The sequence below is a fragment of the Pleurodeles waltl genome, chromosome 5 (genome assembly GCF_031143425.1).
Source record: "Pleurodeles waltl isolate 20211129_DDA chromosome 5, aPleWal1.hap1.20221129, whole genome shotgun sequence".
In the NCBI taxonomy this organism is placed as follows: domain Eukaryota; kingdom Metazoa; phylum Chordata; class Amphibia; order Caudata; family Salamandridae; genus Pleurodeles; species Pleurodeles waltl.
Window position 1 is genome coordinate 1,489,014,361 of NC_090444.1, and position 27,175 is coordinate 1,489,041,535.

General features: G+C 39.6%; 1 protein-coding gene across 1 annotated transcript in view; it reads left to right on the forward strand.

The window, feature by feature from the left end:
- COL21A1 (collagen type XXI alpha 1 chain) overlaps positions 1-27,175 on the forward strand; it is a 190,627-nt gene that overhangs the window by 61,362 nt on the left and 102,090 nt on the right. Inside the window, exons 5-10 of the mRNA XM_069235782.1 lie at positions 2,599-2,676; positions 6,116-6,211; positions 6,295-6,348; positions 16,265-16,318; positions 16,403-16,456; positions 25,390-25,443. Coding sequence (XP_069091883.1) covers positions 2,599-2,676; positions 6,116-6,211; positions 6,295-6,348; positions 16,265-16,318; positions 16,403-16,456; positions 25,390-25,443 — 390 coding nt within the window. The remainder of the gene's footprint in view (positions 1-2,598; positions 2,677-6,115; positions 6,212-6,294; positions 6,349-16,264; positions 16,319-16,402; positions 16,457-25,389; positions 25,444-27,175) is intronic.

A 27,175-nucleotide genomic window follows, 5' to 3' on the forward strand; every position in this document is an offset into this window, starting at 1 on the left:
ATAAAACAATAATAAACATAGTTTATTATTGTTTTAAAGTAGAAGTTTTGCAACTGCTGCTGCTGCGGGGGAAGGGGATGCGTCACTCCTCCACCATAGCAGAGGAGCCGCCCCTGCTACTGTTGCACAGAAAAATGTAAGATTTTTGTAGACACATACCACTATTGGACAAGGGGCCTAAATACCAAAATGCCCTGGAGCACAGCAGGAGTTTGTGCTTGTTTGTAGTTCTCCCCAGGCACTTCTGTAGTACATAATGGGTTACAGACAGTTGTGCAGCTCTTTCTCTAATACACTTAGGGTGGTTGTACGTTTTGCATATGAGGTCATATTTGTGCCTGTGCACCTGTACAAAATTACTGAGGCCAGTGATGTGTCAAAAAGGGCTGTCTGGCTGTATGTCATAAAGGGAGTTGGTGCACAGACAGGGTACCCCTCAAGGTTCCTCCTTGGGAGGCAGAACGGAGGGACTCAGCAGATTTCACGGAGTTTCAGGTGGAGGGTTGAAAGCATGGACTGCACACCTCTGTGGTGGTCCCTTCTTCTCCCTAAAGGGAGGCTGTTTTGCCTGCAGTAAAAGATAGAGTGGTAGTTGCAAACTGCCTCTCCGACTGACACTACTTTACTTTCTCAGGCACAGGCTAAATCTTTGAGAGTTCCTGAGTGCCCTGAAGGGAGCACATTTATTCATAATAAGGTGCTTCTGAGTTGACGAAATGCACAAAACCCCATATTCAAATGAAAAGAGCTGAAACGTTTATCACAGAAGTGGATGCTGACACCTGAGAGCGGTGGGGTGAATATTTTGACCCACTGATAGGCACTGCTCGAAACTAATAATGCCCTTAAGCTCAGTGCCAAAGCTCTCAATTGTGGTCTGTTTTACACAGTGTTTTAAATAGGCTATGATTGAGAGTTCTGGTGCTGAGGCTGACAGCAGTGTGAGTTTCTCACAGTGCCTGTCAGTGAACCAAAATGACCAAATTAAAAAGTGTACTTACCCAGTGCCTCGGTGTGCCTCTCAGGTACCCGCAGTCCATGGCTACGAACACAGAGTTCCAGATTCAACTACCCTAACCAATCCAGATACTGCTCTCATGCTGTTAATACTATAAAGCAGAATGATAGAAATACCAGAACTGTTTAAAGCAGGCTGGCTTGGCACTCCTTGATAACACTGGCTGCATTTGTCTGCTCTCCATTCGGCTGTGTACAGACAAAATGCCATTTTATTTTTCCCGTTGGCTGCTTTTGCAGCGGGGGAGAGAGGACACTCCTCCGCTCTAATGGAGAAGCTGCAGCAGTGTATACAGCATTCATACACCACACACACAGGCTTGCAAGGAATAGGGAGTTGAGAGCACACAAAGAGTGACTGAAACAAAAGCATGAGTCGAACACAGACATTTCATAGGCTTGCCTCTCACTGGCTGCGTTTTAAATACATTTGAGATTGCAAGCACAGTTCATCAACATACCAAGTACCAAAGGGCCTATAGAAGCACCACGTTAGTGCATATTCACCTGGCAATGCTGGCTTTAGGGGTTATAATGCAATACATCTTTTTGTGCATTTCCCCATGGGATACATTCACCCATTAGCATCAACAAAGCATACACAAGTGTTACTTTGTAAATCAGGTCCAATGGCATGTTTTATCCTAAACATCAGCTTGCAATTTAGGACAGCATGAACGACTTTTCAGTGTTTGGTAAAATGTATCCAAAAGCATTCATGATAGCACAGGCCATGCTCAAGCCGTGCTTTTGTAAGTGATTTGAGAGGGGTTATGGAATAGCATAAAATACTAGCTGAGTTAAATAAGAGTGAGTCGACAATTTGCATTTAAGTCAAAGCTGCCAATGTTAGTACATTTGTAAGTTTGCCTTCCACCACTGCTGCTCCTACTAGTTACATGGGATCACTACCTCTATTTTGCTAACTTTCAATTTTAGACAACTTGTCTGCATCCGTTTCCTTCACATGTGATAAGACATACCTTGAGCTGTAAAACAGTGCCTACCCTGAAAAAGGTAAGGTTATGAATAGAGATAGCCTAAAGGAGATGAAGAATCAAATTGACCCGGAGCCTGAAACTAAAGGTATAAACAAAGTATAGGCACTTGAACTGGGCCACTCCACAGGGAGAGAAGCAGAGGGAATATACACTGTAGTAGTTGTTCTACATAAATATAACCTGACCAGGCATCTCACCATGCCAGATCTGATTCAGCTAGTTAAAGCATGGTTCATTTTCTAAGTTTCATAAAAAATGTAAAGTTATCTTTGCACCACTACAACAACCTTCAATTATCATGCTCACGTCACATGGCACAGATGTTAGGAATGAGCGACTAAGAGTAGATAACAGTCTACAAATATTTCTTTAAAGTCTTTGATGGCTCGTTAGAGGCCCTCCACTGTTAATGGATATGAGACATATATTTTTACAGGCCAAGTGTTTTTGGGGCATTATTCCTGGGTATGTTTTCTTTGAGGACCGTCTATATTCTTCTTACCGTATCTGTACTCTTTATGATTCATCTAGCAGGTATCTAAGAAATCTAATATGCACAAATCTTATCTTGGTTTCTCAGGTGGATCTACAACAGCTTGAGATACACTGTGATCCTGATAAAGCTTCTGCTGAAGGTTGCTGTGAACTTAACGACATTGTAAGTACTGACCATCTGCCTTTGCATAATTGCATTATTGCATTAATGCACCTGGAACATAGCAATGATAAGCGTCATAAGGGACACCATTGGCTGGCTGTACCTTAATAGTGATAGCAATGCAAATAATAAGATGAGGAAAGGTATGCTACAAGTGTGTTTTTTTAAAGCATACCTATGCTGTATGCTTTCAAAGTAGAGTTTTTGTCTTGTGCTACAGCAATCAGTTTTTCAGAACATTTTCTAAATTTCAAAGTGTGAAATTATTACAGTTTTTGTACAGAGAGTATAGGGGATCCATGTTCATCTGCGGTTTAATTCCAACTGCCATCTTTGCAGAAATTGTAAAAAACAATCTCTCTCATTGCATATCTTTACTTCGTGCACAAACTCCCCAGCCTATCCACTTTCTTACCATGAGATGATAAAAATGTGTTTGGCTAGGGGACCTCCCCCTTGTTTCTTTTATTGTGCTTCACTTTTGCTGAACTGCATGAGATGCCTCATGCACTCTGGTCACCAGGGCAAGAGGTGTTGCTCCTGCAGCTCATGTTAATATGTTAATATCCAGCTATGCAAACACTGTGTATGAACTAGATCAAGGAGCTGGGATTTGTATGGGCAGGCAGAACAGGTACCCCCTCCATACTGCTTTCTATAGGTGGCACTGCAACAGCCAACTGGAATGTTCTGGAAGCATCTCAAACCAAGAGTAGGAGTAGTTCACTCTTTCATGTCTTTGATGATTTGTATCAAAGATTATGTAGCTTTACACATAGAAAAGCATACACCTTTGGAACCTTTTTACTGAGCCGAGTTTATGGCCTGGTTGCTATAATTCAGATTTACTATGACAGTCAACAAAAGTAAAATAAAAATAAAAAATAGACATCTCCAGACTTGTAAATGGAGAAGAAATATATTTTTCATTTTCAGGAGACACTTAAATAAAACATACCATATAAATAAGAGTACATACAATCAATGCTGGGTTATAACAAGTGGGCCACCCAGACCTTAAATGAGCCTGCACCAATTCATACTGCAGAAATGCAAGCATTGCACCTCTTGGGATTCCACTCAGGTTAAACTTGCCAAAACTGGAGTAAGGCAAATAGGACAAAGCCTCAAAATTATTTTTAAGAAGGCCATGGCCTACTATAAAATTACAGTGAAAAAAAAAGATTTTACTCAGAGATGATTACCACCATCTATAATCACAAGAGAGCTGTATTTCAAATAGTCGGAAAATTGATTCAAATGATTCATGTATTGTATGTGAACCAGAAGTCACCCATGCCCAACATTATGTAAAGATCTTAACAATTATTGTACTGGCAAAATCACACAGGAAGTTCCAACTGGGGCCTTTTCAAATTCCATGCCACTGTGTATTTTTTTAAAGCTTCTAACCTACTGTATATGAAAGACCTACACCATGCTTTAACCAACTCAAAAACTAGGCTCCCTCTGATTACTTCTGGGCTATCTTGTCAAAAAGTCAGATGATTCAAATCTCCTTTCAAGGAAAGGCTTGTTAAATGCCTCCGTAGAGTAGGGTACTACACCTACCCCTCATACAGGGCAAAGGTCACACCTCATCTATTCCAACAAAACAAATAGATGCAGATTCTAAAGTTATGAAAAATGTTCAACCAGCTGCAACATAAATGCTGGAAAATTATGTATCCATTCAACTGAGGATACATATTTTATCTACCAGTACAGTGCAACAGATTCAAGAAGATTTTGACCCTGACCATTGTATGGAATCAGTCTTTTTGGCTGCAGGTAATGACCTCAAACCAGAGGCAGACGGAATCAACGTAAATGCACTGACATTACTAAATTTGCCTGTGGCCTTCAGTATTTGCTTTGCTTGCTTCATTACTGTAAAGTTGCTGTCTGTGAGTATACCTCCTTTGAAGCCCCTTACGTCCAATAAAGTATGAAGTTCAGCAGGGCTGTGCCTTGTCGATGCAACATATATGTGTGCTCTTTGGTGAAATTACTTTATTCGAATTGTGTTAACATGTATATGATGCAGATGACACACAGTTATTTGTCTGACTGGATGGTGATTTGACATCCAGCTTCCATTTCCAACAATGTATGTCATCTAGGTGGAAATGGAGACTAGTAACTATCCTGAGCTCGGTGCCAATAACTCTGAGGTGATGGTTGACAATGGACATTAAGACTTTTGCTTCTCAGTCAGAGTCTGGGAGGAGTTAAGATTGACAGAGATCTCCCTCTTACTAGTCCAGTATCCTCAAGGATTGTTTCTTATTCATTCCATCTCAAAATGTTCTTTAAAGTGACTCCCATGCTTGACAAGACTGGAAAGGAAAGTGCTATAACAGCCTTCACTAGATCTACATATAGAGCTCCAAACGTATCTTCTCCCAAACTTCAAGTCTTCTACATTGTTGTAGTTAGATTAACTCTTAGAGCCCCTAGATGTTGTCACACGTGTCCTCTTCTGAAAGAACTCTGTTGACTTACAATGAAATAGCACTTGAAAGTTCTATGAAAGTCCTTGTACAGAAGGCTTTACACGAAGAGGTGCCTAGGTTCATATGAAAAGACATCATTAGATACAAGCCCTCAAGAAGTTTAAGCCATCCCCCAGGCAATCTCCTAATTATTTTGAAATGTATAAAAAGCTTTGTAGTTGGGAGTAGAGAGTGCGGGAGAAAGCACAACCTCCTATCGCCAGAGTTGAGTCAGGCTTGCAGAAGAGTTTCAACTGTAAGAAGCTTGCGTTCAATGCTTCCCCCCACTCCACTAAATTACAGATTGAGATTAAAAATGACTCCCAGGTTCTTGACCATGTCAGAACCTATGTTTCTCCCATAGATATCTGCTGTAACATGTACTGGCAAGGCTGACTACTTCCATTCTGCCTTCTTGTGGATGACCATTTCAGAATTTTTTTTTTTTAAAGATTTGCGGCAACTCTGGGCTAATAAAACTTTATCCTATCACATGACTCACCAAATGTCTCTTATGTTTTCACATATCACCCCTTGCAAAATGTAGTTTCAGTGGAAAATACCAGTAGTGCTAGCAGAAGCATCTAAAGTATCTCTTATTTTGGCACTCACATAAAGCAACATAAAATATTTATTAAGGTTTTATCGGACACCATATTAACCTGTCTATCAAGCTCATAACATGGTATTTAAGTAGGGTGATAGCTGGTGAAATAAACCTTTTTTTAATTCTTTTGAGCTGACACTGTACATGAAAACATAATCTGCCACTGGACAGATACTGGTGGCAGGGGGCACTTCACATTACTAAATAATTGTGTGAACCAGGTGTTGTTTGTATTTACTATACAACTTACTGCACTGACATTTGGAAAGTGTCTGAGGTGATACCAATTTTGTAGCATTCTTCCCACTAACTGAATTTCTACCTTTCATTTCACCAGTGTGGAGGAAGTGCAGAACTTGGCCTTGGTGGAGACCCAAAAAGATGCAAATGTTCCCACGGAAGGCCAGGTGTGCAAGGAATTACAGGGCCCAAGGTACCGTTGATATTGTCTTTTAACATCTGAACTTCATATTGTGAAAATAGGACTAACAGTCACTGGTGTCTCTTCTTCTTTAGGGGCAAAAAGGTCACAAAGGAGTTCCTGGAGATCCTGGAAGACTAGGAAATATGGTACTAATCAATTAATTTTACTCTGTAATATACTTTTGCATACTAGATTTAGTTGCACCCCATCATTTTTCACTGCCTGACAGACTGCATGTTACTTATAGAAATTAAGGGGGGTAACAGTGAATTACAGAAATGTATTACACATATCTCTAGGGAATTGCCTGATTTATTGTGATTTAGCCATCATGTGAGTGAAGCAATTCACTTCAAACTGTGTTGAGACTTATCTACAGTGTTTTTGTATTTGATTGGGGGAAACAATCTAATAATTAACTATCTGCTTTTTGAAAACAACAGGCTTAACCTAGGTGCCCATATAAAATATTTAGTGAAGGATGCATAACACCAACTAAAACTCATAAAACTGATAAAGAAGAAATTGAACAGGTCATAGAGCACTGTTAATCTTGAGGATCTAATATGGGATGTCCATGCTCCCTATCCTTACTTTTATATCACGTACGTCACCAAACATTGTCCCACATGAAGTTGCAAAACGGATTATAAACAGAAGAACATGTTACCATTCCACACCAACACTTACAAAACTCAATTGACTCTCATTCCACATTTCCTCTACTTTCAGATCTGCTTGCATCATACTCAGAGCTCTGAAACTAAACTCACCCACCATCTAAAAAACAAACTTGTACTGTCAGACAGATGGAGACACCCACCCAGCACCATGAATCTCCAATTAGAAAGGATTTGTAGTATCAGAGTTTCCACTGTAACAAAATCCTTATTGGATTTGGCTCCAAAGATCTGCAATGCAATGACCTTGCTGCCAGTATCGGACTTGATCCATGCTTTTATCTTCGAAAAATCGCCTGAAATATCACCTTTTCCTGAAACTGCTCTCAGTATCCTGACAGACTCCTGCACTCACTCTCAACACAATATATGGCTATATATATCAGGACTCCATGGTGCTCATAGCTTCACGGAAGAACATCCTTTGTCTAGCTACATCGGCCACTGTACCTGGAAATCCATGTTTGGAACTAATCTTATTTCCTTCCACTATAATCTGCTTTACTGTTCTAATGTGTCATATTCATGCACATTATTTTCTTATATAGGACCATTGTAAATTAAAAGTATGTTATTGTTTCACAACTATTTATTTAAGCACAATAACATATTCTTAGATCATGTATCATGTCCGAACTGTAGAAGAAAATGAACCTATTGTTAATGGTTACATGGAACGTCAAACTGAGGTACTGTGGCAGAAAGGATGCAGAGGAAACAGCATCTCTGCCCAATGGACCCCCTTGTTGCAATACCTACAACACAGACCCCTTTTGCACCCTAAAGCAGTGGTTCCCAACCTGTGGTCCGTGGACCCCTAGGGATCCGTGAAGCCTCCTCAGGGGTTCTGCGACTGCTTAGCAAATAAAATATAATTAACAGATTAGGACCCCAGCTTTCAGTAATAACTCAGTGTGGGGGGGGTCCCCATATTCAAAAAATGATTCTGTGGGGGTCGGGTTCCATTAATGATAAAGTGGAGGTCCACAGAAGTCAAAATGTTGGGAACCACTGCCCTAAAGCATTCAACTAAAAATAGAGATCATATATTTTCAATATTAGAGATGGACTCATCGACTCACTGAAGAACAAAATTCAGTTCGCTTTTCAGGATGTTTGCAATGAATGTGTATGTGGCAGCTTTTACTGCGATAAATATCAGTGAGTATTAGATACACATTTTGGAGACCTGACTGGCTTTTACTATTCAGTGCATTGACAAGTCAATCTTTGCTCGATATTCTCATTTTTAAAATAGCATCTCCCCACTAGAGCACACAGTAGTATGATTTGTAAATAGCTGACAAGGTGGTTCACTGACTTAAGCACCGACTGCTGATGTGATGTGATTTGCAGGCCATGAGTTTAAATCCTATATACCCTATTTTCATCCCAAAATCTATTACCTTTTCCACTACATTGAGCCATATTTGCGCCTGTCTTCACTGCTTTAAGTAGGCTGAGAAAGGTTGAAGGTCGCTAAAGGGGACGTAACTGAAGAGCTAAGACTCCTTTATCAGAGATGTGGCCTATGAAAATAGCAATGTACCATCATAGATGTGGATTAGAGTCATAGACCTCACATAAATGTAATGCAACCTTGTTCTGGGCCAAAAGAAATAACACATTTGATGTAGTACATGTACAATCTAAGTAGTGCCATGTATTCAAATATTTCCATTAACTGTTTAACTACCATCTTTGAAAAAAAAGTCTTAAATATAGCCAGTAGGAAAATGTGGCATGCACATTTTCATACACAATCCGTACAGGTGCAGACACTTCATGTGCATACATTGCTCCTGGTACTACAGTGCTGCTATTAATTAGCACAGTAAAAAAAGGGGTATATTTTCTGCTTTTGATTAGTGTGACCCAGACTGGTCAAGGTACAGCAGAGGCTCCTCAATTAAGGTGGAGCAGCGTCACCCCACCGACTGCACAGCATGTAAACACAGAATAATAAAATGGTCATTACCATTTTATTATTCTGTGTGACGCCTGCTGCTCCAATTTGTGAGTGTAATGATGGGGACGAGGCAGACTCTTGCAAATTGCAGGATGACATCTGCAGGTGCTCAGTGCGCATGTCAGATTGGACAGCTGTCTTCAGTTGGCTTATCTGACATGCACATTTCAAAGCCAGCAATCCTAGCACTGTCAAACAGCCAGGAGATTGTAGGCCTTAGGCCCCCAGCCTCAAAATGAGTGCTAGGTTAGCCTGCTGCAACCAATCCAGGAGCTGCTCTCATGCTGAAAACAGCATGAGTGCAGATCCAGAATTGGTTGGAATGGTAATACACAAAGTTAGACATCTTTCTTACCTTTCTGGCTTTTTGTCCGGGAGAGGAGAGACACTGACCAGCAGCATCCCAGTAAGTTTTTCGGTGCCACGCTGATTTTTAAAGTTACTAGCTGCCCTTTTTGAGGTATAAAGGTGCTTTAGATTGGAGCTTGTCAAATACAGGATGTGGAATACAGTAGGAGAGGCTACTGTAGAGTACCCTTTCCCACGGCTGGTTTAGTATTAAAGCGCACTACTTTCCACATTCCTATCTGTTTTGAGTTAATTTCCTGATTTGAACACTATCATTATCAGTTTTGAAGTTCTTTCAATGAGTGCTATTGTTAGTTCTTTTTCAAAACTATTGTAAGAGGGTTGGTATTTATGGCTGGATGGAAGGTAGATTTTCAGGACAATCCCTGAGAAGGGTTATTTTACAGTGATGGCTTTGTTGTGGTGTGGGCGCTTCTCAGAGGAAGAGAATCTGTATTTCAGAGCAGTTTGGAATCTTGTGATATGAGAAATTTCTATAAAAAATAGCTTACTGCCTTTCTGTGAGTGACTGTGTGCATTATACAGGCTGATTTGAACAGGCATGGAGCTTTTATGAGCAGCCATTTTAGAGAGATCAGTATTGGTGAGGTATGATCTAATAGTTTGGTACCACAAACTAGTTTTGCTGCCAAATTGAGGCAGCTCTTAGCAGGGCCAGGTGGATTTTGGGATTGCCAGTCAGCAAGGAGTTGCTGTAATCTATTTGCATAGCATTAGTGGTCGCACTACAGTATTGAAATGTTCTAAGAGATGAGAGACTTCATTCATTGCAGGAGTCTTGTATGATAGAAAGCTCCATTTGTTAAAGCAGCATTGAGAGATGCAGGCTTCAGAATTTGTGGATGAAAAAACCTAAAGGTTTGGTGTAATCTAAAATGGAGTGTTTGCAGTCTATTAGGTTTATTGGTGTTCTTCAGGTTTGAAATGGAGTGTTGGATGAGAGATTAGAAGAAAATACATTTTAAGGGTGTTAGGTTTGAGATGATGTTGAGCCATTTAGAATTTCAGATCATCAGGAGTACTGACCAGCCTCTCAATGTCTTCAGGGCAGGAGACTTTCAAGTTGTCCTCTGCATATATGCACAACAATATTTTTTTATTGTGTCAGGAGCGAGCCGAGGTGTTCCATGTATCTGATTGAAAAGTGTTGGGGTGAGAATGGAACCTTGTGGAACTCCTTGTCAGAGTGTTAGGGGGCTGTTGTTTTATTTGTTGAGATTCATTGCTCAGGTCTGATTCAAACTAATTCAGAATTGCTCCACAGATTTGAATCCGATCCTTCAGGATTATCAGGAGGGAGGGGTGGTGAACTTTGCAGAACACTGCAGAAAGGTCATCATTAGGATGAAAAGCTATGCTGGCTTCAATCAATCAGTTAAAAAATTATTTTATTTGGCATAAGCCTTAAAAGTATAAAAACAATAAAATATACAAGTTCATTTAAAACTATTCTAATACATATTACATTAACATACAAAGTTCTTAGATCATACTAATTCTTGTTAACCAACTCTAGTTACATGATTCATTAGATTAAAATTCAAGTTCTTACAACTTCTTGAAGTGCAACATGCCAACTAGATTATCCCACATACAGTTCTGATTAGACTCTAGTCCTTACGATCTCATAAAGTGCAATTTCCAATATAGAGTGCTCCGCCTTTTATTTCATGCCTCGTTACAGCGTGGCAAGATTGTCTAGAGTACAATCAACCAATGCAATTTTAGGATAATCAATAATAAGCTTTAGGGCTCTTCTTTCCTTTTACTTCCTGCATAATTCAAGTTCTTACAGTTTCATAAAGTGCAACATGCCAGGCCAATGTATCCCATAAACAGTTCTGAATGGGCTCCATTCCTTACTTTCTCATAAAGTGCTATTTTCAATATAAAGTGCTCTAAATTTTATTTCTTGCCTTCTCCTAACGTGGCAACATTTTCTAAAATACCATCATCCAATGTAATATAATAATAATCAATTATAATATTTAAAAATCTACATTCCACATTATTTTCTACCATATATAAACCCCTGTAAGTCTGGCTATTTCCTTTCTTAAGTCATTTAAAAATGGGCCCAGTGCACAGGTTACATTTAAAAATCTCATATCAATAAGTAACCTAAGCGCTTGGTCCCGATTAGTAATATTATATTCCATAAAAATAAGTTTTAAAAACTTCTTGTGTACTCCTAAGAACCATTGAGAATCCAAAAGTAAGTGTTGCATGGTATATTTCTGTTGTAAGCCACATGTACATAGGCCCTGGCTATCGTTAAGAAATGCTTTTACTTTGGGATCCATATAGCCTGGGTTCAGCCCAATTCGTAACTGTAACACTAAATTTCTTAATCCTGGATTAGGTAGAGCCTCTATATACGGAAGATTTTCCGGATTCCTCCATCTAATTACCATAGCCTGAGTTGATATTTTACTTTCTAAGTACTTCAGGTCTAATTCTCTTGCTCTTTCCTTCACTATTATTCTTAGATTAAGTTTCAAAATGTGCGCACCACACCATCGGTTACCGGGTAAACCTAAGAGGACACAGATCTTTTTTAACCGTCCTCTCACTTGTAATGCCCAATGTAACTCACTTATTGTTTTTTCTTTTTTACACTGTCTCGCGATCTTACAGATCCCTTAATCTGTTATACTTAACCAGAACTTCAGTGCAGCTTGTAGGCCCAGAAAAGTCCACGCCGTCATTTGACATTCTGTTCTTATAGCTTGTAGCATACTCGAGGGGGGCAGCGAGAGCATGCGCTTTACACAGATACTCTCTTCTGTTTCCCAATTTAGTTTCCCAGAGAAAGTTAAAACTCCCACCCCATATTGAAATTCTGGGCGTACCATAGCATTAAAGGCAGAGATAACCGGCTGGAGAGAAGGACCTCCATATTTACTATTGAATTGTTTTAATCCCCAGACTGAAGATAAGGCTTTCTTTTTTAGGGCTTCAGTATGAGCTTTCCATCTTAAATGTGAGTCGAACCATATGCCCAAATATTTATACTCTTTTACCTTCTCTATTTTTTCTCCCCACAGAATGTAATTGAATGCGCTTTTCTCTTTCCCTATAGACATTATTTTTGTTTTCTCAATATTTACTACCATTTGTTTCCTTTGACAGTAGGCATAAAACACCTCTAATTTCCTAAGTAGCCCTAACTCTGTCATATCCATTATCACTAAATCGTCAGCATATCATAGGCAGGAAACATGCACACCATCCATTTTTGGGCTTAGACCATTAACCTTCCATAACAACCCTGGCAGATCTGACAGGAATAATGAGAATGATATTGGGGACAACACACAACCTTGACGGAGACCATTCTTTATGGGGATCCTTTTTTAAAGTGAGCCACTCATATCTAAGATTACTTGGGCCCAATTTTGTGAATGCAGGCCCTGAAGAAGAAATATTATGTCCAAATCAATCCCTAACTGTTTTTGCATATCCCATAGCAGTTTCCTGTCTACCAAATCAAATGCAGCATGAAAATCAACGAAACAGCCAAATATGCTTCCTTGCATTTCAACAGATTTTTTTGCGAAGGCCCACAGACTAAAGCAGTGGTAGATTGTCAAATGCCCTTCTTTGAAACCACCCTGCTCTACTGGCATCAAATGTTTATCATCTGCCCATTCTTTGATTAACCCCAGCAATAGCTTTGTGAATACCTTTTCAACTACGTCTAATAAACTTATCAGCCGATAATTTTTTGGTTGAGTTGGATCCTCCTTTTTGTAAATCGGTCTTATCATGGCACCCTTCCAATTCTCTGGAAAACTGCCATAATCAAGGATTTTACAAAACGTAGCATAGAAGAATTTTGTCCACCAATCAATATCTTTTTTTATTATTATTGCTGGGAGATTGTCTGGGCCTTCTGCTTTAGTTACTTTCAATGCTGCAATAGTTTCTTTTATTTTCTGTGGGACAAAAGCTAATCTTGTGTTCTCACCGAGCTTCCTAGGAATACCATAACCTTCTTCATCATCGGTACCTTTATATATAGAAGACAAATATTTATACCAGTCTTCTTCTCCGATAAAACACCGCATAGTTCCTAGCCTTTTCCACTCCCTTACCAACTGCCAAAAACCCCTAATATTCCGTGTTTTTATCACTTACATCATTGTATCCCAATTTTTATTAACATATTCTCTTTTCCTCTGTTTTATCAGTGTTTTATAATCCTGTTTTGCTTGACATATTTCTCTTCTATAACAACGGAGGGTCTTTTCTTATAATCCCTTTTTAATCTTCACATCATTTGCTTTCTACACGTACATTCCCGATTAAACATATTTTACTATTATTAATCTTATATGGTTCTCCCTTCCTCTTTCCCTCTTGCGGTATTTTTAATTTAATTTTTAGGCAATTTACCATTAACGCAATGCCCTGATTATAGCCTTTAAATATATCTTTTGGATCTTCTTCCATATTAAGAATGGGATAGTTTACTATCAAATTATTAGGTACTTCTAGACTGCTATCTGTTAGTCGGGTTGTTATCCTATGGGGATACTCAACTAGTGCTATCAATGCCTTTTCTCTTTCTTTTTGGGTTTTATCGGCCGAACGTATTGTTAATTGGAGCCCCCAATGATCACTGCTCTCTGTATGCCCAACCTCAATGTTTTGCACTTCTCCAAAGAACCAGGTGTTTACAAAAGCATATAGGGCATTCCTGATTACCTATTCGAAAAGAACCTTTTTAGCCGGACGATCTTTCTTCATTCACCCATTTAGGCAAAACATGCCTAAAGATCCTAATGTTCTTGTTAAGAACAAATCTCGGGCGGAACATTCTACATCAGGAAAGACACTTCTAGTGATTTGTGCTGCTACCAGTAGCTCCTTATATAAATTGTCACTGCTGTTAGGATCGAGTTTATGATTAAAATCTCCCAGCATTAAAGTCAAATAACCAGCATTACCAGTGTATATTAGTTCCAGATCTTCCTCAAACAGCTCTCACTGTATATTGTAATCGAACACGTTCCCTGGTTGTATATAAACATTGAGTATCAAAAGCTGTTTAGCACCTACTATTACATCGTAGAGATCTACCTGGCCTGCCAATAGCCAACGACATTTAGTTTTTTTTTCTGTGAACTTATTCGCTATTCTGGTAGAGGCTAGAGTTATTAGTCCCCCTGATGGGTGTCCTAACGCTTGCCGAATAGCTCCCCTAAAAAGCCTCATGAAACCATCTACTGGTTCCGGTTCATCGCACAGCCACGTTTCCTGGAAACACATTGCATCATACTCTTCAAACTCTTGTTTATACCGCTCTTGTTTTAAATGTTTATTATAGCCTCCCAAGTTCCAGGATAAAATCAAATGGCTGTGCGCGGGGCTTAATTCCTAGGCACGTCACTCAATTCAACCCTACTATACTCATAACAGGGATTTATAAAGGCCTTAAAGCAATTCCTCCACTGTGGGTCGTTATATTCTGAGACTACGGTTACAGTTAGACTACCATTGTTTCCATCCACGCGCCTTCTGCGATTTTTATTATATGACAGATTACACTGGACTTGATTTGCAATTTACACTGGACTTGATTTGATGCTGGCTTCAACAAGATTAAAATCTGTATCCTTCATGCTGCCTACGGATTTCCCCAGTAGGAACCAAACCCAATATTCTGCGGTATCTTAATGACTAAACCTGCTGGTCATGTGCATCATCTGCTAATGTAGCTGAGTGGGCTAAGACACTCATTATAAATGCTATGTATTCAGTATGTGCCATCTTCTAATCTTAGTATATTGCATACCTGCATGCTGCACTGCATTGCGTGTAATCTCCAAGTTCCAAGTCTGAACCCAGAAGGTTGCTCAGTGGATGGTTGCAGAGATTCAGGTGTAACCGGAGAGTCACAGGTGTCAGTGTTAGTAAGACAGCACACGACGTGAAGACCTACAGGTACAGCAGATGGCACATGCTTAAGACAATACAAAACTTACTCCTGCTTTGACTCTTTTAAGGGCGATAAAATGAGAACCATTGCATTGGCTTTTAGCTGCTGTTGCTATGCGCCAAATAACAAATAACTTTATGCTGTGGTAACTATATCATATAAATAACTATATAAAGTTATTTAAACTTTATAGTTTAAATAAATAAATAAAATAAAAATAAAAATATATATATATATATAATATATATATATTTATAATATATATATATAACTTTATAGTTTATAAAGTTAAACTAGATAAAGTTAATAAATAAATAACTATATGGTTGGCCATTATTAGTAAAATGATTCAGCAAAACTTACAAACCATTCCATATATTGTGAACTCAAGACACATTATTTTCCCTCTTTCTCTGAAGATAAAAGTTCAGCACCACCAAATTTTAAGTTTAAACATTGAGGGCGTGCGATGCCTAGGACATGTGTGCTTAGACCTTTGCCCTCCTCCTCCGTGTACAATACACCGGCCACGCGCTCTTTAACAGTATCAAGATATATAATGGCCCAAAATAACATTCAGAAAAGGTGGTAATTGTTGGCCAGCAGGTGAGTAGTTACTGAGAGGGCTCCTTGACATCTTTCTTTCTTCTTTTGCTCAAACTTTAAGGTAAGTGTCCTTATTTTCACTTACGGTCCCTCCATTTTTGCTGTGGTCTTGGACAGACATGGAGGGCCGGGCAGGGACTCATTTCAAGATCTGAGTTATTTTCTGCCTCTGCGAAGCACTGGCAAGACTGAGCCCACTTAAAGTCCTGCCTGTCATGTACATTACATTGACATGACAGTGATGCAATAGTGCAGTATAAAGAAATATATTATTAAATAAACCTCACAATATTCATATTATATGTTTCATGAGATTTGTACAAGAACAAATAGAGGATGCTGCTAGTAACTGTGACATTCATTTTAGTAACCCAAATGCAGGCTATGTTTAAATTGTGAAAATTGACTTTTTCCTTATTTTTTGTTCTGTGGGCCTAAGATATATGTTAAATTTACTTATCTTCCAATACAAAGTCTTTCTTTCGCCTGAACAGGGGAAGCGTGGAGATCCAGGAACCTATGGCAACATTGGTAATTCAGGGCCAAAGGTGAGCATCCTTTGAAAAAAAGGCGAAATACTACGATTTCGATTTAATTTTGCTCCACTAATTGTAGGGCTTCTTATCTTTTAGGGTGAAAATGGCATTAAGGGTGAAAAAGGAATGAGAGGATTATATGGTGAACGGGTAAGTACAGGGCACTTTTTATGCAAAATGTTCATGGATATGCAGCAAACATATGTATACAACTAGTCATAAGTATGGAAATCATGTGTAAGAAGATGGGCTGCACGTGGATGATAGTTATGTAATAATGGGATCTATGGACTGAGTGTACAAAAAATAGGAAATTTAATTTCCTATGCAAGAATTCCTATAACTATTAAATAGCGATTCCTAGTGGTCGCAAATCAATCTACCTCATGAATATTATTGAGGTAGATTGCAGTTTGCAACCCAATAGGAATGATGGCTATCACAGGGATGTGGCCTGCTGGGGCCAGCACTCCACCATGTCTGTTATTGCTTTTCAAGAAAGCAACCTTTTTTCATTTTCATTTTCTAAATGTAGCCCATGTCCTTAAAGTAAAATGTGATGCATTTCAAAATAGAAAATGAAAAGTTTAAGTTTCATTTCTTGAGAGCAGGCAGTGATCCTTGCACTGCTGCCTGCTCTGAAAAAATATTTATTTTAATATTCTCAAAGGGAAAGGGGACCCATGGAGAGCCCTTCCCATTTGCGAGTGGGTTACCATCTCCTCTGACGTGTCAGTAAAATATTAATGCTTTGCAACCAGAATTTGGTTGCAAAACATTAATACATCCCATTCAGGTTCGGTATTTGAAAGGTGTGCCCTAAGTAGGTCCCTTCCAAATACCAAATTGGTATGTGTTTGCAATTCTAAACTACGGTTTGGTAACGTGTTACCTAACCACAATTTGAGATATATACAGACCAAAATGCTTTTTTGTATTTGAAAATGGGCTGATTCTGTGAATCAGCCAGTTTGCAACTGCAAAATAGTTTTGTACATCTGGCCCTATGGGTGAAGTGCATCAGCTGTCCTGGTGTATGCTCTGGGCTGCCATTGTTGCATGGCTGAACGTGTGACACAAGGCATGGGACCACTTGAAAGCTGTCATTCGTTGCATGAATGCTCAACAGAAAGGGGTTGGGCTGATGATGTTTCAAGATTAAAGTAGTTAAGCCGTAAGCTACTAGAAAGTTCAATGGATTTATCACGTTGTTGAATGCCCTGAGTGGTAGAGACCAGTCCTTTCACTTAGCAGTGATCTTCATTAGGTCAACAAGTTCTTTCCATTGAATATTTAGAATAAAATATTTTTATTCCATCCCCCATGGATTTATAAGGGAGCCAATCCCCTGTCCCACCTGCACAGTATCAAATCAGAAATGCAAGAAAAATGTGGGTGCAATGTGGTGAGTTGAAGGACTGTGATGAGAAACAATTGAACATGAACTAATTATGACTATTAATTAATGAGATCATTACTTTCTTGACTCGAGGAGAACGTAGCAAGCCTCTGAATACAATGCTCCTACAGTGTTAAGACACACCACAGAAAAGCAAAGATATGAGGAGAATCAAAAGCGAAGCAGAAAATATTCAGGACCCTGAACGCCTACACTATCCTACCTGCCAACATGCTCAAGGAGACCAAGATAGCAGCTCCATGCTGGAAGTGACACTTGTCCACTACTAACAGAAGAAGATGGTAGCACGTAGCTTACTGTTGCTGCATAATTCATGTGCAATGAATAGCAACGTGACCACCAACAGAGCATAGAAAGTACCAAACACCAGACTGAGCAGTGTCTTGCATCTACAGGAACAACCAGAAACAGGATCCTGAAACACTACCATGACAATGCATGTAGGGCATGAGACCCCAGAATGGTAAAGAGACCAACAAATATCCAGTCCATCTGCCATCGGAAGTTGGAAGGTGAAAAGAAACATTTGTAGGTGCTAAACTTTGGACAAAGTGCAGAGACAAACCCAAGTCAGCCAAACTCCTACTGGAGAGGTAACTGGTAAAAAGGGAAGTCTTAAGAAGCATACAAAGCCCACACACAGGCCCAATATTCAGACACAGGATGAATGGACACTAGAAAGCAACAAGGGACCAAGGAAAACACCTGAAAAAGTCCCCAACATCACAGGGAGCGCATGACACCATTAGAAATGCACTGACTCAGAAAAGGACATGAAGATGTCCAAACAAATCAAGAACCAAGACCAAGCGGCCGGCACCAATGGATAGAACCAAAAAACAAATGTAAATGCAAGAACTGAGCCACAAGCACAGCAGTGGGAATGCAGCAGACAGCAAGGAAACAAAATCCAACCTGGGAGAAAAGCAAACCATGCATTTGCGACAAATGTGCACTGCCAGGAGACAGCAATGAGCCCCAGCCCCTCACCTCAGAAAGAAAGAAATGTGAGCAGGCTTTGCCCAATTTAAACTTGAGCCCTGGAAGGTACAACAAACATCTCTTAGCTGTCAGTAAGAAACTACACACTCATGGCATCATCCACCAAGCGGTCAAAGAAACAAATGCACGCAGTGTTCAGCCCCATAGTAGCTGACAAAAAGCTCCCTTTGGTGGGACTCACACTCAAGCACAGGTGTTAACGGTGACAGCAAAGCCAGACACAAGAGAGCACCCCATACAGAAATAAATCAAATCACAATTAACCAGGTAACAGAGAGACACGAGACCCCACTACATGCATAGAGAAAGAGGAAACTCCAACGCTTCTTCAAGAGACCATGGCTGGATAAACCAGACCCGAACACAATACTCACAGACAACAGTACAAACATTACAAACAAATGGAAACATTGAAACAAATGGAAGGCAACTTGGAGTCAGAAGGACGAAAGGCTGAATGAGCCATTAATCAAATTTGTGCAATGGAGAACATTGCACACAGTGAAGGCTATTAAGCGGATGCATAGACCCAGCTTACTGGATCACAATGCTGACACTGCCATCCTTGTGAAGTGAAAAACACTCACACAACAAGGGCTAATGTGGGAAGCACAATGCCAGCTTACTTGTTATTGAACCACAAGGCCGCCACTGCCAAAGAGGGATAATAATTGGTGAAACCTTGATACAGCCACTAAAGCGTGAACCTATGATCCACCAGTATCCAGAGTGAAGACCCCAGTACTGAAACTATGTAACAGCTCCATTACAAGACAAAAGGCAACGTTGTCCTGCAGCAGAACTAAGACCCAAGCAAGGTTCCTACAAATACACCATGAAGATCTCAGAACAGACAGTGCAATGCAGATATAGCTCTAGAGCATCCAAGCAGAATAGCAGCTTACATAGCTGACAAAGGAACAAAAACCCTCAAGAGGAAACACAGAGGGAATCCCATTGCTCCCCCAATGAACAATGGAAGAACAGGTCCCCATAAAGGGAAACACACACAGCTATAGAAACACAGTATAGCTGAAAAAACAATTGTCACACCAAAGGATACACAACATTTTAAACAAAACAGAGCACAGCTGCAACAGTAGAGTGACCCTTAACCCCTGTCCCAAGATCGAGAGTCAAAGACCAGAATAAATAAACTAGTAGTCCCTCCTCAGCAAATACACATATAGATGACCCACAAGATATTGCAATTAAAACATCTGGGCATGTTGAAGGATTAAGACCACCAAACGTGCACGTCATACTAGAAAATTGGCCCCAAATTCACTGTGCAGGGCAGTACATGTACAGCTCCCAGCTATTGCCAGGTGAATGTCAGGCCCTCCCAATGGCATGGCACATTCAAGCTAACATCCATGCAAAAATCTCCATCTGAACCCCGCACAACCATAGGGGAGGAAGGACAGAGCCTTCACCCACAGCAACAAGGAAAGCTAAGCGCAGGAGTCCCCACTACGTAATAAGTGCCCTGCACCAGCTAATGACAAGTTACAGGCCCCCAGGGGGAACCTGGTCTGTCTCCCAGCTTGCTTTTCCTATGTAGAGCTCCCAAGGAAAACCATAAATAAATACTTGTTTTCCATCAAGCAGCCTGTGTAAAAAAGTGACCATCTCCAAAAGGGAATGGACACAACAGTGGTTAGGGTTATGGTTCCATCATGTTGTCACTATGGCAGTTATGAGTTTTTCAAATGGAGCCAAAACGTTTGGATAGGATTCATCCTCATAAAGAGGACCTTGATGAGGAAGACAGACAAAAGTGAATGGCACCTCTTTCAGAGGGATGGACCGATTACTCAAGATTGCTGTTTTTTTCAATTCAAATTCACAATCTTCAGGTTTCACTGTAACTTATTTGAGAAGCCGTGTTTTGGATTTTACTTCTACCGTTTATACGTACATACATATTTAGTGTACAGGACCAGACTGGGAATCTAAAACTTCCTCGTCTTCCTGTCTCCCTGATATCAAACTCACTCGCCCTGTGACCCCTGCCCTTTTCAGCAAACCCTGGGTGGGCTGCAGAAAGTAACAGAGGTGCCAGCGTCGTTCTTGGGCCTGCAAAAACTAACCTCCATTGTTCCAGGCCTCTCCACCCCCACATCCCTAGAGAAATCACAGCTGAAATCAGTGCCTGGTCCACATACTACTGTCAGACCTCAGACACAGTGAACTAAGTCATCTTTGCTGCTCTCCCACAATAATGAAGATTCGAAGGAACTCACTTATTTCAGAACATACTCAGCATCTTTCATTGTGTTGTTCATTGAATACTGCCAGGTTCTCTGAGATACAACAAGAGCAGTAGAGCGGGTTTTCTCTAAATACTCCAGCTGTGCTAATATCAAATCCATAGCACTTAATTTTAGATCGGAAACAAGACCAGAAACACCATTACTGAGCTTCTTTTTAATGGTAGCTGCAGATTTAGGACCTCATAGGCACATGCTGAGTCTTCCCCTGATTCAGTGCATGTAGCTTCCCTTGTGCTCTTGTCACACTGTGCAAAGGCGGATGAGGTGGTCACAATAACACGTCTCTCTGTAGGACCTGAGGCTGCTTTGTGGCATAGTAATGGAACATGCTTTCAAAAGTATTCCAATCCAGAAATGTAGGCATGTTTTCAATTTAATCTGCAATTAACTTGCAAAACAAAATCTTAGTTCAATGACACACTTAATGCACCATAATGCCCAGGTCAAACCTATAGTCCACTCTATGATGGTAACTCCCATTGTTACACGTATGGCTATATACAGAACTCGTGTGTTCCACCATAAAGCAACTCATAACATGATGATTTGGAACGATCACTACTTTGAAAATATTAATGCAAATGGCAATCCTTGTAGTTGTAGGGCCCATACTAAAATACAGGTGTTCCTAACTAAGTTGGACACTTGGTAATTGATCTGAAATAGAAGGTTGGCCCAAAGCCTCCTTAACTCTCTGCTTAGCTGAATGGATGTGGTGTGAAGGATGTATAGAGGCATAATAAAACAAATATTTTATACTTGCAAAATAATGGGATTTATAGCCAGAGTAGTTATTTTATGATAAAGAACAACACCATAATAACAGCACAAAGTACATCACAACTGAAAATAGTAATCAAGTAATCAAAAGCATGCAGACCAAGTAAAGGGACAAAATAGCATATTGAAATGCACTAGTGAAATGAAGTACACCTGAGTTACACACAACATATCTTGTTTGTGATATTTAACCGAATGTAAATGCAGTGCAGCTCGAAATACCAAGTTGCATGAGCTGTAAAAAGACATACCTGGGTCCGTATAACTATTCCACAGTCCATGGGTATTATCTTGTAAATGTAACAGATTTGTTCCTCCTGCAAACTTTTGCGAAATATCCTATGAATCCACAACTGCTGCATTTTTGTTTAGCAGCCGGACACTTTTTGCTAAAAGCCAAATGTTCTTTGCTATATCATCTATACCATCTGTTTAACTCTCTGGCTTTTGTGCCTTTAACAGGGTCCCTGGTTGTCCTGTTTTTATTTTGGATCTTGCACATAACGTCATTCTCCTTCACCTCGAGTTTTAACACACCTGCACACCTACTCTCTAACTCTGCCTTGCGAACTATTGCTAACACATAATTTAATTTAGAATCCCCATTGACCTATATGCACTCCTACATGCCAGGATTATTTGCATGCTTTGCTAGCTGGTCCCTAATTAGGTCATCTTGTAAGATCCCAAATTTGCAATCTAAAGCTAACTTCTTTAGTTACAGTTTCGTTCTTCCCCTGTTTCCTCTGAAAGATCCTATATCTGGTAATATCAATTGCAAACTTTTGGCGTGTGCTTTATTCTTCGTATTGCCTGAAGGATATAATGATACTTCCTCTGTGAGCTTCTGCTCTCACTGCTCACCTGTTACTTCCAGAGCTTAATTGGAGCAGGTGGTTTCTGGAGCTGGGCATTCACACTTATTTTTTAGGGCCGGCACTTATTTTTCAGTCGCAAGCATTTACTGGGAGTGAAAGACACCTATGGGAGAGTAAGAGGAAGAGAAAAACAAAAAAGTGACACTAAGGGAAAAAGCAGAAAGCTTCAAGAGTGAGCTAAAGGGGCAGGGAGTGGCTGTAAATGGATTACAAAAGCTCGCACATTTAATTGCAGCAGCCTCGTGTTTCAGAGGAGAGCTTTAGGCACCGGCACGTTTTTATTTACAAATTAAGCACTACTTCGCCTCTCCTCGTTATCATCCGACTCCGAACTCTCATGACTACAGGTTCCACACCTTGAACCTGATGCTGTTAGAACAAACCCACAACACCTCCTTCTTGCTCTTCTCGAATTTCTACTGCTGCCTGCACCTGCCACGCAGTGCCAGTAATCCTCCAAATCATAGAAACTGTATTTAAGTGAAGAGTGAGCAAACTATACAACACCACCGAAGAAGGAAACGTCTTATGGAGAACGGGAATATTAAGATAGAAAAAACAGCAATGAACTGCCCCAGCTAATATTGAAATCTAACAATGTTTCCCTAGCGTTGTAAGAGTCTGCAAGCCAGCAAGATAATACGGCCTCTGTTATATTCGTATGAATGGAAAACAATAATTGTACTATCGTCAGGCTTGATCAACGGGCGCCATCAAGTGGAGCTCAACTGTACTTGCAGTCGCTTCAATTCACCTTGTATCCGAGATGTAAACTTGAGAGTTATTTATCACCCCGAAAGTTTCTGAGGTGTCCTGGCAAGTCGGTTGTGAAGAGAGAGAATGCCGATCCTTGTGCCGTCAAGCTCCAGGGAAATACTAAATAAGGCTTATGAGACATGGAGAACAGTAAAGCAGTGCTACTCATTCTATCGTCCTTGGCTTAAAATAGCAAACATATTTCACGTTTTTGTTTTGTATGAAAATACTTCTCAAGCAGTATACATTTGACCATCTAATACAAAACTAAGGCGAACCTTCAAATCCTGCTTCACTTATCTTCCATTTGATGTTGTGAGCAATATGGGTAAATGGGACCGGGAGAAGTAGAAATGACCTCCTGCAGCTGATTCCACCTTCCCTTAAGCAAAGGTCTCAGATCCACATGAAACAGTTGTCCTCTGTCTTGCCAAGGACATCTGCTTATTCTGAACTGCTCCTCAATCACCATTAATGTGTATCAGGAAGGATCTTGGACCTGTCCATCGTTGTTTTCTAAGTTTACACAGCAAAGTAAGCCGTATTCCGATTTCTCTTTGCTGTTCCAATATCTATAACAAATTAAGTGATGGATGCAGTGTAAATGCTCCGGATCTTCCACAAGTGCAGCACAGTGACAATGTATTGACTCTAAAGGCTTTGGCACTCATTTTGATTTGGGTGGTGTCAGAATGCCTCCCGAACTGTAGAGAAAACATTACACCCAGAGAACAATTTGTTGGAGGAAAATACAAAACCAACAAAGCAAAGTTTCTGAATAAAGTTTGAGGTTCATGCCCAGGTTAGCGTAAACTCATTCAAAAACTTGGGCTAGGCACAAGCAAAATTGTAAAATGGGAAAAAACATCTGTTTTCTATTTCCCCTTACCCTTTTTCACCCGGCACAGATCTGCATGAAAATTAGCATGCCATACCTAGTTTGAGTATGCCAAGTGACTGTCAAATTTGGTGCAAATCCTTCCAGCGTGTCAAAAGCTGAAGGTAAATCAAAAATGCCTTTTCAGTGGAAAGTGCAATTGTGAAATATTTCACAGTTCCTGTGAAATACAGGTTTCATTGACATGATGACACCACCAAACCACGCTGCAGAACTTTGCGATTGCCACAAGCATATCTAAATAATGTAATATATTTCTTGTAACTATGAGAACAATATTTTCAATATACAGCACATTCTCTGACTGTATTGTCTTCGTCCATTTGAGCTAGAAAGTTTATTTTTGTGAATTCTGCACATTTTGAAAATTATGTAACAAATGATGTAAATGTGGTAAATGTTGTAGCCAAGGAATTACTACTGTGTAATGGGTTATATATTGCCATCTTGGGGTTGTGGAGGTATTCGGAAATTAATCAGCTCATGGCTTATGATGTCCCCAGAACCCCAGACCAATTAACACAGTTTCCCATTATGTATTGTTTCCCCTCCCTTTCTCTCTCTCGCTCTCTTTTTTCTCTGTCTCTTCCTCCTTCTAGCTCTTTCTCTCTAGCTTGCCAAATGTTATATAGGTATTTATTAACCTTGAGAGAGAATGGTATATTTTTTTACTTGGATAGTCACTTATTAACTAGGATAAAACGTAGCTATGTTTTGTGGTGGTGGTGGGGGAGGTGTATGTGACATACCTTTATATGTGTCAAGACCAAAGGTCAAGGGTCATGGAATAAGTTTTCTGCAGGCACCTCCCTGTGAATGACTTATACTTCACCACAGAGGTGTAAGGCTTCCAGTGATATACAAGGGAAATAACACAAGCTATTCTCTTTGGTTGTCCTGATAATACGTACTCTCAAGTGCTGTCAGAAAAACTGACTACACTTGAGAGAGTTGTTTTTATCTCCGAAGATTCTTCATTCATTGACACATCAAAAATTGAAGTGGAAGGCATTTAATGTAATTTTTTTAAATCTCTAAGATGATGCTACTTACAATTATTTGTTTTTTTTCAGGGTGATTTTGGGGACCAAGGGCTAAAGGGTTTACCAGGAGCAGTTGGCTTCAAGGTAAGTAATAAGGTTGTCATTTACAAAGTCAAGCTTTATTAAAAATAGAGTGTCAATTAGAAGAAAAATTATGTTTGTATTACACATGAGCCTAATCAAAGTAAAATATTAGAATGAGTGACAAAACATGTTGGAGCGGATCTTCTTGTATGGATTACTGCAGGGATATGAACCTCCGCTGATTAGTCCAGGTGTTGTGATTACTTTTTTGGAGTCAGGTGTCTAGGGAAGGAGTATGTAGGCATTTGGAGGAAGTAGATCCCAGGTAATGACTAGTTATGCACGTTGTGTATGGGACATTTGAAAGTACACTTCTTATTCATTCAACAAGTTTTTGCATTTACACATGCGGGCACTAGCAGTAACTACAGAGAATCATTAGAATGTAATGTGGGATCCATCTGGCAAAAGTTAAAGGCTAGTCTTTGTTTAAAATGCCATTTAATGTGAACTTACACATTGAATATGAAACATGTCTTTAAATGTTATCAATAAGGAAAGTTCATCATCCATAATTCCTTTATAGTTGATCTGCTTGTGTTCGCATATCCAAGCTGCTTTATCCATTTTTAGTATCCCAAATGTTCACAATGCCATTCCCCAATCCTGCTATCATATTTAATCATTTTTTGTTTGAATATTTTTAATACTATGGGACTAATTTAGAACTCGGCGGCCGGGTTACTTGGTCACAACGGTGATGGATATCTCATATACCGAATCCACATTTCATAGGATATAATGGGATTTAGATTTCGGCAGACAGGATATCTGTCGCTGCTGTGACAGCGTAACCCATCTGCTGAGTTCAGAATCAGGCCCTCACACTTACACTGATACCCTATTTCTCTGTCCATATATAAAAGAAATGTTGTAGACAAACTATCATATGTGGCATTTGGAAAGTGAGCTTTGAATACATGACTGAACATACTACTACTAGTTTATTTTATCGACAAATGTATGGGAGGGCATGCTGCACATAGGCAATTTTAGAAAAGGCACGAGGTATGAGTTTCTGACTTGCATTAAATATCACTATAAAAATTATGAATTAAAATCTTTAGATAAATTAGCAATTTAATATTTAGTAGTTAGCTTGGATCAAGAATAAACAACTTACTCCTGATTGGGTTCAATTTACCTTTTAATGATCTGCGAATAAAGCCTTGGATACAATAATTCACAGTATGATATTGCTTGATAGTGACATCAAACTGAAGATAAAAATATGTCAATATTTTGACTTTAGCAAAATTGGATAGTGAAGGAAAAGAAATGGTGGGGGCACTGGGTCAAACGAGAGGAAGAAAAAATCATATTGAAGGGTAAAGATTGTATTTTGACATGCTGTAATATGACAGAAATAAGTGAACTATTAGATAGTCATGGCATTCTCTTGTGTTAAATGTACTGATGAATTGAGTAGGAAAATTACATATAGTATTTGCCTGTGAGTCTTCCATGATGCTGCTTTATACCAAAAGATTCTAAGTCTGAAGCTACAATCAAATCGTTCTCGGAAAATAATATTTTCTACAAAGTTATTATGTTGAGTAATTGCTAGACGTTTAACCGCAGGAGATAAATGATAAAGATTTCCAATTGTTCAGAATATTCTAGGTTCTCTGAACTCTAATAATATATTTGGTTTCTTCTCTCACAAATGATGGTGTGTCAAAAAGCACCCTGGAATTTTTTGGGGGAAAGAATTGGAAGAACGGAGATGCCT